The sequence below is a fragment of the Centruroides vittatus genome, unplaced genomic scaffold (assembly GCF_030686945.1).
Source record: "Centruroides vittatus isolate TY-2023 unplaced genomic scaffold, ASM3068694v2 contig_349, whole genome shotgun sequence".
Classification (NCBI taxonomy): Eukaryota; Metazoa; Arthropoda; class Arachnida; order Scorpiones; family Buthidae; genus Centruroides; species Centruroides vittatus.
The window spans coordinates 2,210,219-2,224,993 of NW_027122172.1; the positions used below are offsets into that span (position 1 = coordinate 2,210,219).

At 31.2% G+C, this 14,775-nt stretch overlaps 1 protein-coding gene across 2 annotated transcripts in view; it reads right to left on the minus strand.

The window, feature by feature from the left end:
* LOC136974405 (dynein axonemal heavy chain 8-like) overlaps positions 1-14,775 on the minus strand; it is a 315,206-nt gene that overhangs the window by 221,271 nt on the left and 79,160 nt on the right. For both annotated transcript variants that reach the window (XM_067269272.1, XM_067269270.1), the window contains exons 15-16: positions 10,681-10,816; positions 2,490-2,677 (exon numbers count right to left, since the gene is read on the minus strand). In XM_067269272.1, coding sequence (XP_067125373.1) covers positions 2,490-2,677; positions 10,681-10,816 — 324 coding nt within the window. The remainder of the gene's footprint in view (positions 1-2,489; positions 2,678-10,680; positions 10,817-14,775) is intronic.

The following is a 14,775-nucleotide window of genomic DNA, read 5'->3' on the forward strand; positions in this document are numbered from 1 at the left end:
TTTTAAAGAATTATATATTTTAAATAAAAATTTATAATTCTTTAAAAATTAAATTGGAAAGGAAAAATCATAAAATATCTTAAAATATAGACTTTCAAAAAAGGCAGACCTTTCATACTCCTGGCTTGTCTTTTAGGCAAATTGATTTGCACCTGAATCAAGCAGTGGGTCTCAGTATCAGTTGATACTTATGTGACATTGATTTTACTCATGCTGCCATTTACAATACCTACCTTTGTCAGATCACCACCACACTGTCTAAATGCAATAGTGTCAAACCTGAGAGAAAAAACAACAGAATGGAAGCAAGTCATTTTTAGCAATGAACCTCATTTCTTCACAGGGCAATATGATCATAGATTCATGTTTGACAACATCATGGCCAGCAGCATGATCCAGTATTTGTATGCTACTGCCACACAGTGAGAACAAATGGTGTAATTGTATAGGATGCAATCTCCTATAACAGTAGCTCTCCTTTCATCTTTATTACCAGTAGCTTGCAGGACTGGTTTAACTCTTAGGCAAACTTGGGTGATTGCTTAGGGTTGCCAACCATATTCATATTGAAAAAAATAAACTGTTAGGCCTTTTTTGAATTCTTAATTCCGGCAAATATTGTTTAATTTATTATTAAATAAATATTAGAAATAAATATAATCAGTATTTAATTTAATTTATGTGTTCTTAGAAATGAGACTAAAGAAAGAAACTAAAATTTAGGGTAGATTTTTTCATTTTTCAACTATTGATATTGCAATTGCATCTATTGATGAAAAATTCAAGTACAGTACATGTCTACAATTAATGAAAAGTTTGGTTTTCTTTTAAATATATATTAATTATATAAAATTACCGTATTTTCCAGCATATAAGACAACTTTTTAACCCAGGAAAATCTTTTCAAAAGTCAGGGGTCATCTAATACGCCAGGTGTCGTCTTATAGGGCAAGTATATCCCAAACTCTATATTTTAACTGTAAAAGTCAGGGGTCGTCTTATACACCAGAAAATACGGTACTTCAACAAAACTGCTTAAAAAACGTTTAGAATTTTCATGTTTTAAGTAACTTTGCGATGACAGATATATTGACAACAGATTTTTCTAGTGGGTTAAAAAAATAATAGCAGGGAAAATTCCAGAAAATATTTCATTCTAGAATCCAGAAAATATGTAATACATATCCTGTCATACATATGCAAAAATAATTTAGACAATAGTGTTCCAAATGTGTTCATTGCTCAAAATTTTTGCAACATTGCCAGTATCAGTAGCAAGTTCGGTAAGGAGTTTTTCAAAATTAAAACTTATAAAAACATACACTCACTCTATCTCTACAATAGATCAGGAACAACTTGCTAGTCTAGCAATAATATCAGTAGAATTGTATCTATACTCAACATAGATGAATTAATTCAAAACTCTGCCAAAGCAAACAGTTGAAAAATAACTTTTTCATAATTTTTGTATTTAAGATATAATAATTTTCTTCCTATACAGATATTAGGAGTAATCATATATATATATATATATATATACACAAATGTATTTATGTTAATTAATAAAATTTTTCTAAATATTCATAATATTGAATAATATCTTTATAAATATCTCCATGTTTGGGTATATGTATATACAGTAATATATATACATACATACATACATACGATGTATAGTAATGCCTAAGTCTTCTTTGTCTGCATCAGGTACTCTTGCACTGGCCCTAATAGCTTAACAATACAACAGTTTGTGACATTTTATGACCTATTTCCCTTTTTGGCTGAAATGACATAGGCATACACTAACTTGTAGTAAAAATCCAGCAAAATACCAATGAATTATGACAATAGATGGAAATAAGTAGGATAGCCTCTCTCAAAACAAAATTAAGCCTCTGTACAGTACAATTCATTACCAAATCATATTGCAGTATGTATTGCCAGCAGAAGTGCTCCCTACTAAATCTTTAGTTATTAGTTCTATATTTCTAAAATAAAATGTTTGTTTTCTGTGAAATTTGGATTATTTCTTAGTTAAGCTACACTTATGTCACATAAAAATTTTTTGTTGTTAGGATGATCCTACAACTACAGGATGTAACATTTTTTTGCCATAGCATATATATATATAAAATTTAAATAATGTATAATTTTTTACATCATCATTTCATTACATATTATATTTTAATTAAAAACTTTTAAAAACCTATAATCCAGCACTTTATTTTAATTCTTGCAAACATTATATAATTATTAAATTTAAGGTAGAATCTGTTTGTCATAAGACAAATCACACTTTAAATTTAACAACTTTAAAGATGTATTTCATAACAATATATATAAATTCAACCCAATAATTGATTTACAAATTTAAAAATAATAAGTTGATTTTAATATGCTTTGTAATAAGACTTCTGACACAAAGAATTCAAAAAATTTTTCATTAAATAAATATTTAAAAAATTATTATTATTAAAGATAAATTTTACCTTCATTGTATTAAAATTTCTTTTTAATTCTCTTTCTCCATGAAGCAATATTTTTATATTTTCTGGAATTTCAAGTCCAATTCTTTGTAAACATGTTGCTTCTCTGATAGTTTGGAATAATGATTTAGCAAAATTAATATGAAATTCTTTAGTTTCTGGATGATAAACTAGAATTGGCACATGTAAACCTAAGAGAATTTAAAAATTGATTTAAGATAGCTTTACTATAAAGTTTATTCCAAATTAATATTATAGATATTTGTTGTTTAGTTTAAAAAAAAAATTGTATCGAAATTTAAAATTATTTATTCTATATAATAAACAACAAAACAGCAGTCTATGTTCAATTACATAAAATATTTAATAATTTTTTTAGCTTTCTTAAATTTTTGAATTTCACATTCAGAAAAAAATTACATTCAAGGAAAAGAGCATAAATATCTTTTTGTTAACTATTTAATAAAAGTATAACACAAAAATAAATGAACTTTGAAACAACATATATATAGAAAATGTATATTAATAGTGAATTTCTTATTTATATATTTATTTACTATTTTTTATTATTCACAATATACATAAAAAATAAACACTTGACTAACAAATGATTTACAATGGATTAATAGCAATATAGGTACAGTAAGACCCCACTTAATGCTGCCTCAATTAACGCTGATTCAATAAAATGCAGTCTGCTTGAAGCCTAAAAAAAGCTCAAAATTTACACTGATTCAAATTATCACGGCATTTGATCGATTCATATATAATACGATTATTCCCAAACACAAACCAATCAGCACAAAAAGTGGCAATTTGTTGTAGAGCTGTACTTTCCTTAAATATATGTTTGTGTTGTGCAATTTTGAAAAAAAAATATAACATCATGAATGCCATAGGCAATATCGACTTCGCTTGGTAAGAATAAAATGATAAATGCATGAATGGAGTGTGGAAGAAGATATAACTAGAGGTATCCAAGGATTATCAAAGAGAAGAGCCTATCATTGACCAAATTGTCAGCCTAATCAATACAGCAGGACTAGGAGATGTAGACAAGCAGGATATTGAGGAGTTACCGCAGGTTCCTGGTGAGACACCTCATTTTGCTTTTGCACTCCTTTCAAAATTCGGATCATTCGCTACAATTTGATCAACAATTTAGGTTCGGTTGATATGGCTCTCACCAACAACAACCTTCAAGAACTGGTAGAACAAGGAATTCATGTAAAAGTGGAAAACAGTTATTCTGAAAATAAAGAACTCAAAAAACTTGCTACAGATTTCCTTAGTAAAAGTTTGATAATGATTGTAAAGGTCGCTTTTAGCGTCCTAAGTCGAAAAGCCACGCGACCGAGATAATTGGACCCACCTGGCGTTGGGGCCATAAACGGCCAGAAAGATCAAAGGAGTAGCGTCTCCGTTTAAGGGTCAATGTGTTTGCTACGTGTCGGCCGGCTTGGGAAAAAAAATGTAAACAAGGGACGGATGCGAATGTAAGCTACGTCGTCGGGAAATAGGGCGGACGTCTTTGGAGGCTCCCAGGGAAAAAAGAAGAATCTGATTGGCCGCAAGTTGTCGCCGTAGAATCCCTTAAATTGTAAGGGATGTGCGAGAAAATGGGGAGAAGGGCAAGAGACTGTTAACACGGTAGTTTCAGGCACTTGGACAGCCCGCTGAGCGTAGAGAGAGTGTTCTCCTCTGACAACGATCTCAGGGACGGGTAAGTGCGGAGACTGGACAGGCCGTGTAGTTGAGCCAACTCCACGAACCGACCGGAGTTTCCCGAGAGGCCAATAGTCCCCGACAGACAAGCTGACGTGAGACACCACACCTGTGTTGAATAGTGTACGTAATGTTGTCAAATTTGTACATCCTGTAAATATTTGTTGTGTAAATAAACTGTATATATTCACTTGCTGAGTGTGGAGGTGTAGCTTTCCTCGAACCATTGTATGGACGTCCTCGAGTCGTAAAGACCAACTTGAGAAGAAATTTCGTAAAGATCGTAACGGCTTAATAAGGATCTTCACTATGATAACTTAAATCATTGATCAAATTGTAGTAAATGATCCAGATTTTGAAAAGAGTGCAAAAGCAAAATGAGGTGTCTTGGATGCAATTTTCTGTTACCAACATTTGCTTAAGGAAAGAAAAAGAAAGTGAATGAAACTATACAACTTTATTGCAAAAAACAAGAATTTCAAAAGAGCCAGGACCTTCATCACAAAATATGAACTTTACATTTCTGTGTGTATATGTTTGTTATTTACCATATATTATTATGTAAATTAATATAAAAATAACTTAAAATTAAAGTAAAATCTGTTTATTTTTGGTCGTGTTCTTCTTTTCCTATTTACTCTATGTTAAAACAACTTCATTTAATGCTGTTTCATTTAGCGCTTTGTTGTTTAGGAATGCATTTCCCCGCATTAAGCAGGGTCTTACTGTAGCCACAAAATTATGACAGTTCTGTTCCAGAACTCCCATTATAAGTCAAATCAGTTTTAAGCCAAATATAAAAAATAATGGTGATAATATATTGATAGCTCCTAAGGACATGCATAAGTCTATATAATATATTGCTTTGTATGTTCGTGTCTCATATGTATGCTTATTATCAATATTAATTAATTTATTTATTTATTAAAGATTGTATTTATAAAATACCATAATTAAGTAATTAAAATACTGTGCTTTACGAAAACGTGAAGAAAGACAACCTTGTTCTCATACATCAATCAGTATTGAGGGAATAATGCAATTCTTTATGTGAAATTGATTTTATTTTTACTTTCCTGGCTGTTATATATAACAGAGAGAAAGTATGGCAATAGTCAAAAAATGACTCAAGATTTTTACATGTTTAAACTCAAGGTACCTTGAAACATTGAGAAATGCAAAAAAAATTTGGAGTCTTTTCTATATATATGGTGTTTGTTTGTGTATGGGAAGGGCACAATGTTGTTCACCCTCTTTAAAACTTAAAAAATGCCTGTATTTTTTGTCGAAAATTTCTGAATTTTTCAGAGAGGTTTGTGTATTACAGGGATTGATACTATTAAATTTTTGTGGTTAAAGGTCAACAGAGTGGGGAGATAGAGGAGGGGTCATCTGTCATATCTTGAGTAGGATTAGACAAGAAATGGCCCATTAAAAAGAAGAATTTCTTCTTAATGCACCATCTCCTGTCAAAGGTTGGCGATCCATATAGCTAACGTCCTCGATAGAGCAGCTCTGAATATCTCCATAGATGTATGCCTGAACCACCTTGTGATGTCTTTCAACCATTGATTCTTTGGTCTCCCAACAGATCTCTTTCCTTGTATTCTGCCCTCTAATATTAGTCTAAGTATTTGATATTTCTCTCCTCTCATTATATGACCAATGTACTGTACTGTGTTTTCCTGATTTTGATGGTCAGCAGGAGTTCTTTTTGTTTGTTCATGCAGTTCAGGACTTCAACCTTTGCACCCATGATATTCGAAGTATTCAACTGTACAAATACGTTTTGAAAGCTTGAATTTTTTTCTCAGTTTGGGAGTCCAGAGTCCAACTTTCACATCCACATAGCAGGATGGAGAAGATGTAGCAACTTAACATTTGAATCCTCAGACAAACTCAATTTGGATCTAACAAAAAACTTTTTCATATTCAGAAACAATGTTCTGGCTTGTTCGATCCTTGCTCTTATTTCTTTATGCTGGTCACACTGTTCGTTTATTATTGTGCCGAGGTACTTGAGAGATGATACTTGCTCGATAGTGTTCCTGTGAATGACAAGATTTGCACTTTTTCTTGTTTTTGAGAACACAAGAAGTTTGGTTTTGGTAAAATTCATAAAAAGACCATGCAGTTCACTGTACTCGACAATATGGTCCATCAGTTGTTGTAATTCTTTGGGACTACTTGCTATAACCACTATGTCATTTGTGTATCCAATGTTGTTTATTAATATGCCATTTACCTTGATCCCACAATCACTGTCGTATAACGCTTCCTTGAATATAACCTCTGAGTATATATTAAAGAAGGGGAGATAGCCACACAACCTTGGCATACTCCTCTCTTAATTAATGTGGTTTCAGAAGTTTCTTTTTCAAGTCTGACCTCTGCTGTTTGATGCCAGTACAGTTCACTGATGACATGCAGACATTAGCATTCATAATTTTCTATAAAACCCTATCGTCAAAATTAAGCTTTTTGCCATTTTAAAATAATTAAAAAATATAAAAAGATTTTAAATAAAATATTGTAACAGATTGCAGTTTTAAAAGTTGCTGGGAAAGTTAAGCAACCCATTGCTGGATTTTTATTAACAATAAATTATATAAATAAAAGTTAACAATTTAACTTATCATAAAATTAAAATTGGAATAATAGTTCCAAACCAAACAGCTCTCCAGAAAGTTAATTTCAAGCATTTTCATTTTTTGGAGTCTAACAGTGTCAATCTGAATTATAATTAATAATGATTAAACTTAGTTATTGTTATATAGTGCATGTTTACTGTCCATTACAGTATTACATTAGCGTTTAATTACTATACTGTGACATTAGTATGACCAATCATTTAAACTCAAAATATTTCTTTTAATATTACTAGTTTTTATAGAAAACTAGCTGACCCGGCCACGCGTTGTTGTGGCTCAAAATGTATCTTTTATAAATGTGTAACACTTCCCCGTGGGGGGAATTTCAAAAAATCCCTTCTTAGTGTACAGTACATTCAAAGCCAGGATGTACATTAATTTGTACCTTTTAATAAAACTGAACTGAACTGAAACTGTACAGTACATTCTCTTGACATACCCTATTAAAACACAATCAAAAACGCGTTTAAAATAGTATAATAAAAGCAGAGTTCTTCACAGTAAGCCTTAATCCTGTCCCTCTCCCCGCTGGGGAATATCGAAAAATTCCTTTTTAGTGTATATTCTGTTGACGTACCGTATTAAAACGCAATTAAAATGCAAAAAACCACATGTAAAATAGTATAAATAGAAGCTGAGTTCTTCACAGTAAGCCTTAATCCCGTCCCTCTCCCTGCTGGGGAATATCGAAAAATTCCTTTTTAGTGTATATTCTATTGACGTACCCTATTAAAACGCAATTAAAAACCCAAAAAACCGCATCTAAAATAGTATAACAGAAGCCAAGTTCTTCACAGTAAGCCATGATCCTGTCCATCTCACCCCCCAGGGGGGATTTCGACATGTATATTATATAAAAACACGTGTGTATTTGAATGAACGTTGTGTCAAAATTTCAAAGGAATCGGTAGGAACAAACAAACGTTATATTTTATTTATATAGATAGATAGAAAATGATCTGCTTTAGTTAATTCTCACAGAGAAGCATAATGCCTCACAGAAAAGCAAACTTAGGTCGTCGGAAGTTAGCGCCATCTGTTGGACATAAAAGCCTTAATCCATATATAAATATATTTTTGAAAGGGGGGAAATGGTGGTCTTTACATGTGCCAGAAACCTTCGCGGGAGTGTATTAAACAACTTCCCGAAGTTTCGTGGCAATCGGATAAATGGTGTGGTAGTGCATGAAGGACAAACACACACACACACACACACACACAGACATACATTCATTTTTATATATATAGATATATATTAACAGAAAAAATTATAAGTAGAAAGAGTTATAAACTGGAAAGTTATGTCAGTAACTGACTGTATTGTTTAGTTATCTATTGTAATTTATAATTATTTCATTTCAATTGACACTAATTCTTATGTACAGGGTTCCTACTCAAATTTTTGTTTTAATTTCCATGACTTTCCCTGACCAACTTTGTACAAATTCCCTAACCCTCACATCCCTTACAGTATGGCACATTGACAAAATAAAACAGCATTTGACTTACTAGGCATATATGTTTCACTTCTCCAACATTTTAATTATTTTTTCTAATTAACAGTTATATATTTTTTATAATTGCAGAATTATTAAAATTAAAAATAAAATGTATTATTAAAATTCTGTTATTCTGTTATTAATCCACAACCATAAATATACATGACTTCGGAAAAAAAATCAATTATTTTTTATTATTCATTAACAAATTCTATATAATCCATGTACAAAATGTACATGGATTATACAATGTTTTGTACAATGTACAAAAGTATATATTTATTAAATTTATCTCTTAATAAATTTTCTGAATTTTATAAAATATTAATAAACCAGAAAGAAAATCAGAAATTTTTTTGTTACACAATCAAAATTATTAAAATGAAAAATGATAAATAATACCATTTAACTATTTATCATTTTGTGTACTTTGTAAATTTTTGGAAAAATTTTGTGTAAGCTTGAGAGAAATTTTGGGTCCTAAAAATACAGTAGAGCATCGATTAACTGACCCCCCGACACATCAGTTAACTGACCGCGTTCTAGTCGGCAAATTCAAATGTCTGCTAGTGATGTGGCGCTACAATATTTGGCTATGTCTTGGCTACTTTAATATTATTTTTGTAAATTTTTGCGTGTTTTAGCTGGCAACATTGGCTCGATCATGAAAAGAAGGCCAGTATTTAAACGAGGCTTAATTTTATTTAATGACGCTATCCAATTGCTGTTTTTAAAAGATGTGCGAGATTTAGCAGCAAAAAAATGAGGGTCAGCTGTGAAACAAAAGAAAATTTTGGACTTCTTTTTCTAATGTATAGGCCTACTTTATGTAAAATATGTAACTCGAATATATATATATATTGTTTGTTTTATACTGTATTTTTCAATAAACAGTACAGTACTGTATTTATTTTGTGCAAAATAAAGAAATAATTTTTAACGAAACAATAGCGACAATTATTATTTTTAAAAAAAACTTTGTTTAGGCTTAACATCGATGAAAATTCAACGCGAAGTAGGTTAATAGTGATATACTAATATATTAATTACATGGGATATACTAATATACTATAATAATAATGTATTTTTTCATATTTTTCAGTTATCCGTTTTTTCAGTTATCTGACCAACCCCAGTCCCCAACTGATTTGGATAATTGACATATATAAAAATGTGTTGGATAAATAATATACAAGAACATTTTTCTAAAACTTTGAAAATATATGCATGTGAATAATGATTATTACTGTCCTTTTCTAAAAATTAATAATTACATCTTCGAATTAAATTTATATTTGAAATATTATTTTGAAAAAATGATATATTATAACAGACATTAATAGCAATAATTTTTGAAATTTTTATTTTATATACAATTGAAAATCAGTTACATTGTATAATTAAAATTTAAATATTTATTCAATGTGTAAATGCTAATAGTTTAAAACAGATTGTCAAATATATAATTAAGATAAAAATTTATAGATCATTTCAGATTTATAGAATTTATAGTCAGATATATGATTAAAATAAAACTTTAAGTGTAAGTATATATTTACACTTAAATTTTTATTTTAATTAGTGTTTAATCATCTTAGCCTGACTGAGATGATTAAACACTAGTGATGTAAACTTTTAGAAGATATTTAAAAAAAACAAAGTCTATGAGACCAAAGATATATGTAAGAATGGTATATGCAAACTGGAGAAAAGCATTTGCAGAAGCATTGAGACATTAGAAGCAAAGACTTGCTCAGGGTCTGGGTGGTGCAACAGGCATGTGGAGGTTGTGGATTCAAGCCCTGCCCTGGATCAGTTCTTTTATTCCAGAAGGTTTTAGTCTAGATTATTTAATAATTTATTAAAATTATAATTATTAATTTAGTTAAGAAATGGCACCTAATGTCTACCTCTAGTGACAAATTACTTTATATTAATCAATTAATTCTAGCCCGATCTTTCAGGCAATCATTGGTTATTTCATTATATACTCATCAGGCTTTAAGACGTTTTGTTATTTATATATTTGAGGCTATCAACATCAGTATTTTATTTAATGTCAGTCTGAACATGATTATTTGTACACAAAGATGTGCAGATGCACCAGGACACCATTTTGAACATCTTTTTTAAGTTTCTGTATGCTTAAATGATGTTAAAATAAAGTTTCTAACAAGTGTATTTTGTCTAAATTCATTTGTAATTTGTATCATTTTCACTGAGTGAAGCCAATTTTATATGAGGTTACCTTGTTTAATATTCAAAGCAGTAATTATTTTGAGATAAATTCTATGATACTTATAAGTAATAATTAATTACCTTTTAAAGTATAAACAACACCATTTTTCCAAACAATATGATGAATCATTTCATATTCAACAAGCACAGCACCAAGTTCATTATATGCTCTGGTAATTTTTCTGACCTCCTTAGGATTTAACATATTTAAATGTTCCTTTAACAATAAAAAATAAAACAAACAAAAAAAAATTACTACTTATAATTTATTAAATATTGAAAGCTTAAAATTTTGTTTATTTAAAATCATTTAATAACAGTGTAAACAAACAATTTATAGCAAATACCAACATATATAATTTTATAGTCAAGGTAGGGTTCCAAATTGCTATGTTTTTGTATACAAATATAATTAAAATATATAATATATAATCAATATAATCAAATATGTATAAAATAAAGAAAAACTCAAAGTTTTTAAAAATATGTTTAATGAGGTTAAATATGAGCTCTGTTGGTTGTGCTACAGTATCTAGATGGCACTCGTATTTTTTCTCAAATGTTAAGAATATACACAGATGTAAAAGATGAGATAACTTACATAATCTGTTGTTTTAAATATCATTAATGTAAACACTGTAAACAGTTTGCTTGGCATAATCCTACAGGAGAGCATGGTGGCCCTCTCTTCCAATCCATCATTTGAAAATGTTCATCAAGGAACTTCATAATACAGTAGAGCATCATTTATCCGAAAGCCAGTCAACCAAAACGTCGGTTAACCGAAAGCTTTCCAGTCGGACTGTGTCGTGCTGAATCAAACGTTTTTGATACTAGGTTAACTTCTAAAGTATAATTTTTTTGTTTTTATATTTTTCAATATATTTATTTTGTTTGTACAAAATAAAGAAATAATTTTTAACAATACAATAGCCTCGATTATTATTATAAAAATTTTCGTTAAGCTTAAAATCGACAAAAATTCAACACGAAGCGACACGCAACAGAGAAAAATTTCAACATTGGATAGGTAAATATATTTTTTCGTACACAATCGATTATCCGAAAAATCAGTTATCCAAACAACCCCAGTCCCCAATTGATTTGAATAAACGATGCTCTACTGTAATGTTAGAAAAGTGCAGAGGAATATCATCTTGCTAGATGTTGGCATTTCTGTCCATAATAATTTGTGGCATTGTGTATAGTTTCAACATATTAAAGTAATTGTGTAATGTTACAGTGAGCTCCATGAAGAAAAAATGAACCAATTGACCTATTTCAGTTCCACCCATTTTTACTAAGCATCATGGGAACATGGTGTACATTGTTTACAGAGTATTATACACATCTTTCCCAAGAGAGAGATTAATATAACAACTGAACAAATAATAAAGTATTGCTGTGTTTGGATGCCACAACATTAGTCCAAGAAGGGAATTGCAAAAAAGGCAAGTTCTGTTTTGTAGAGGCATTCTTGAACCAGATATTTGCTATTCAGCTTCTTTTTAAAACAAGCATAGATTTGTGTATAATGGAATAAGCTTTCGTCAACTTCTTAAAACAATTCTTACAAGATGAAAGACATGTTGAGTGTAGTTTTCCTTGGCCAAAACTATACTTTTTTATAAAACCACACCACAATAGAAATCTTAAAATGCAGTAATATTTCTAATCTTCTAATGTTTTCGATTGTTTTTTATCAATCTTCTTCAAAATAAAATAGCAACCAAATGATGATTTTTGTTTGAAACAAACAAAACAAATGTGTTTCCAATGAATATAATTTATATGTTACAATTCTAGAACAAAAAATTCAAAACAAAAGAATGCAAGACTTCTAAATAATAATAAGCTAATGAAAAAATATGCAAACAACTAAAATAAAAATAAAAATAAATGAGTATGAACAACTAAAAATATCTAAAAATGGATAAATGAACTAATTCTACATTTTTTATCTTTTTAATTCATTTATGCATTTTTAGATATTTTTAGCTGTCCATACTCATTTATGAACTTTTTGTATTTTTTTCATTAGCATATTTAAAAGTCTAGCATTCTCTTGTTTTGAATTTTTTGTTCTAGAATCATAACATTTAAATTACATTTATCAAAAATATGTTTATGTTCCATTCATTTGAAACAAAAACCACCAATATTTTATCCTGAAGAATGCCAATAAAAAACAATCAAAAATATTTGAAAATTAAAAATATCACCGCATTTTAAGATTTCTATCATGGTGTGGTTATTTACTACACTTTTTCAACCTACTGTCTAAATACAATGTTCCATTCTGAATTCTTTCTGAATATGTTTAAAAACTTTTTGAATATATGTGTGTTCTAAGCATGACCAACCCAAGAAAAAGCAAGGACAGTGCAACGGTCTCATAAAAATAATAATAATAATAATAATAATAACAACTCTCCTGTGGTCACCACCTGGTCGTGATAGGAAAGCCCAGTAATTTTACAGATCCATAGAGAGCAATGCAGGCTGGAGCACAAGCTCCTGGTAGGGACACCCATGCCAGTAAGGTCTATGGGGAGAAATGAAGCTAAGAGTGACCACACCCACATTCTGTGGTGATCTTTATTATGGTAATAACTAGATCAAAATGTGATACCGGCTCGGACGTCACCCGGGTTAACAAGGTCCGCGTTCGTGGGTTAGGCATAGACTCACGTTCGAAAAATAGGCCACAGTCTCCCTTGGTTACCGGTGGCGAAAGCAGCACCGGTCCAAGCATGGCTACTGCAATGCCCTCAACAGATGTGAGGAACCCAAGCCTTGGTGTTTCTGTGGCAATGCATCCACAGACCACAAAAACTAAAAAACCACGCCAACAGATGAAATGGACAGTAGAAATGAACGAGTTTATCATCCGTACTTACTACACCATCACAAAACTCGAAACAAACATGACAGCATACAGACAACAACTACACCATAAATTCACAAAACAGTATCCTCACCTCACTGTCACCGAACAAAGGGTTGTTGATCAAAAAAGAACAATTATACACAACAACCTTATTCCACAAACAACACTTGAACTTATCAAACAACAGGTTGCTGATCAAATACATCAACAGACAGAAACATCTAACATTAATGAAGATCACGTAACCTGTCAGGATAATCCAGTAACAAGCATTAATAATAACACAAATACAACAATTACCACTAATGATACTACAGACACTTCCTCATCCATCACTGATAACATAGATGTGGATTTAGTTAATACGCTCAGTAATATTCAAAATAACCACTCAGTCGGTTTGACAAAACACAAAATTTGTATTTACAATATAAATGTACAAAATAATACAGATTAGAATCACAATTAAATATGCACAAACACTAATCCAACGACCACCGACTATTCCCGTACAACGTTCGTCGAAAGAACTCCTTACGACCTCCACAAACAGACTTGTAATTAATAACACCTCCGAGTCAGGAACACGTTCGTACTCAACCACTGGGGTTTACTTTCCCCAGATTTCTGTAGCGTCCGACGAGAGAGACAGTTAGAACTTCGGTAACAACGATCCTAATCCGATCCGATCCGATCCGATCTTCTCGATACAAGCCCAGCCGATTCCGATACCAACTCAGTTCCCGCCGAAACTACTGCTTAAATAGTGTCCAGTGTTTGAATCGTCCGCCAATCAAATTTGAAAGTTTCCACAACGACCGACAACGGTCACTTCCCGCCGGCCAATCGTCCGTCTGTCGTCGATTTGAAACACAACGGATTTTTCCAACAAACGTTTCTAACGGCCATTGCTAACGATTTTTCCGTTATGAAAGTTCGTTATAGCAAAACAGGGTGGGAATCGCGCGCCTTGGCGATTTCCTACCCTACACGCTCTCACTTATATTTCAGGAAACACTCACTAAATATACAGGCACAGATCCCACACAACGACCACGAATACCAAAAATCAACACGTCAAAGGAAGTAGGAAAAACACTAAATTATGTAAACACTCACTTAATACCACACTACATTCATCCAATTTCTACACTCGCAGACATTCATACATTAGTTTATGCTGGGGCAGTCACAGTAGTGATACACCATGGACTGAAAGTACAATCACAGACAAATACACAGAAAACACAATTCTATCACAAGCCTGCCTGGCAGAGAAGAATAGA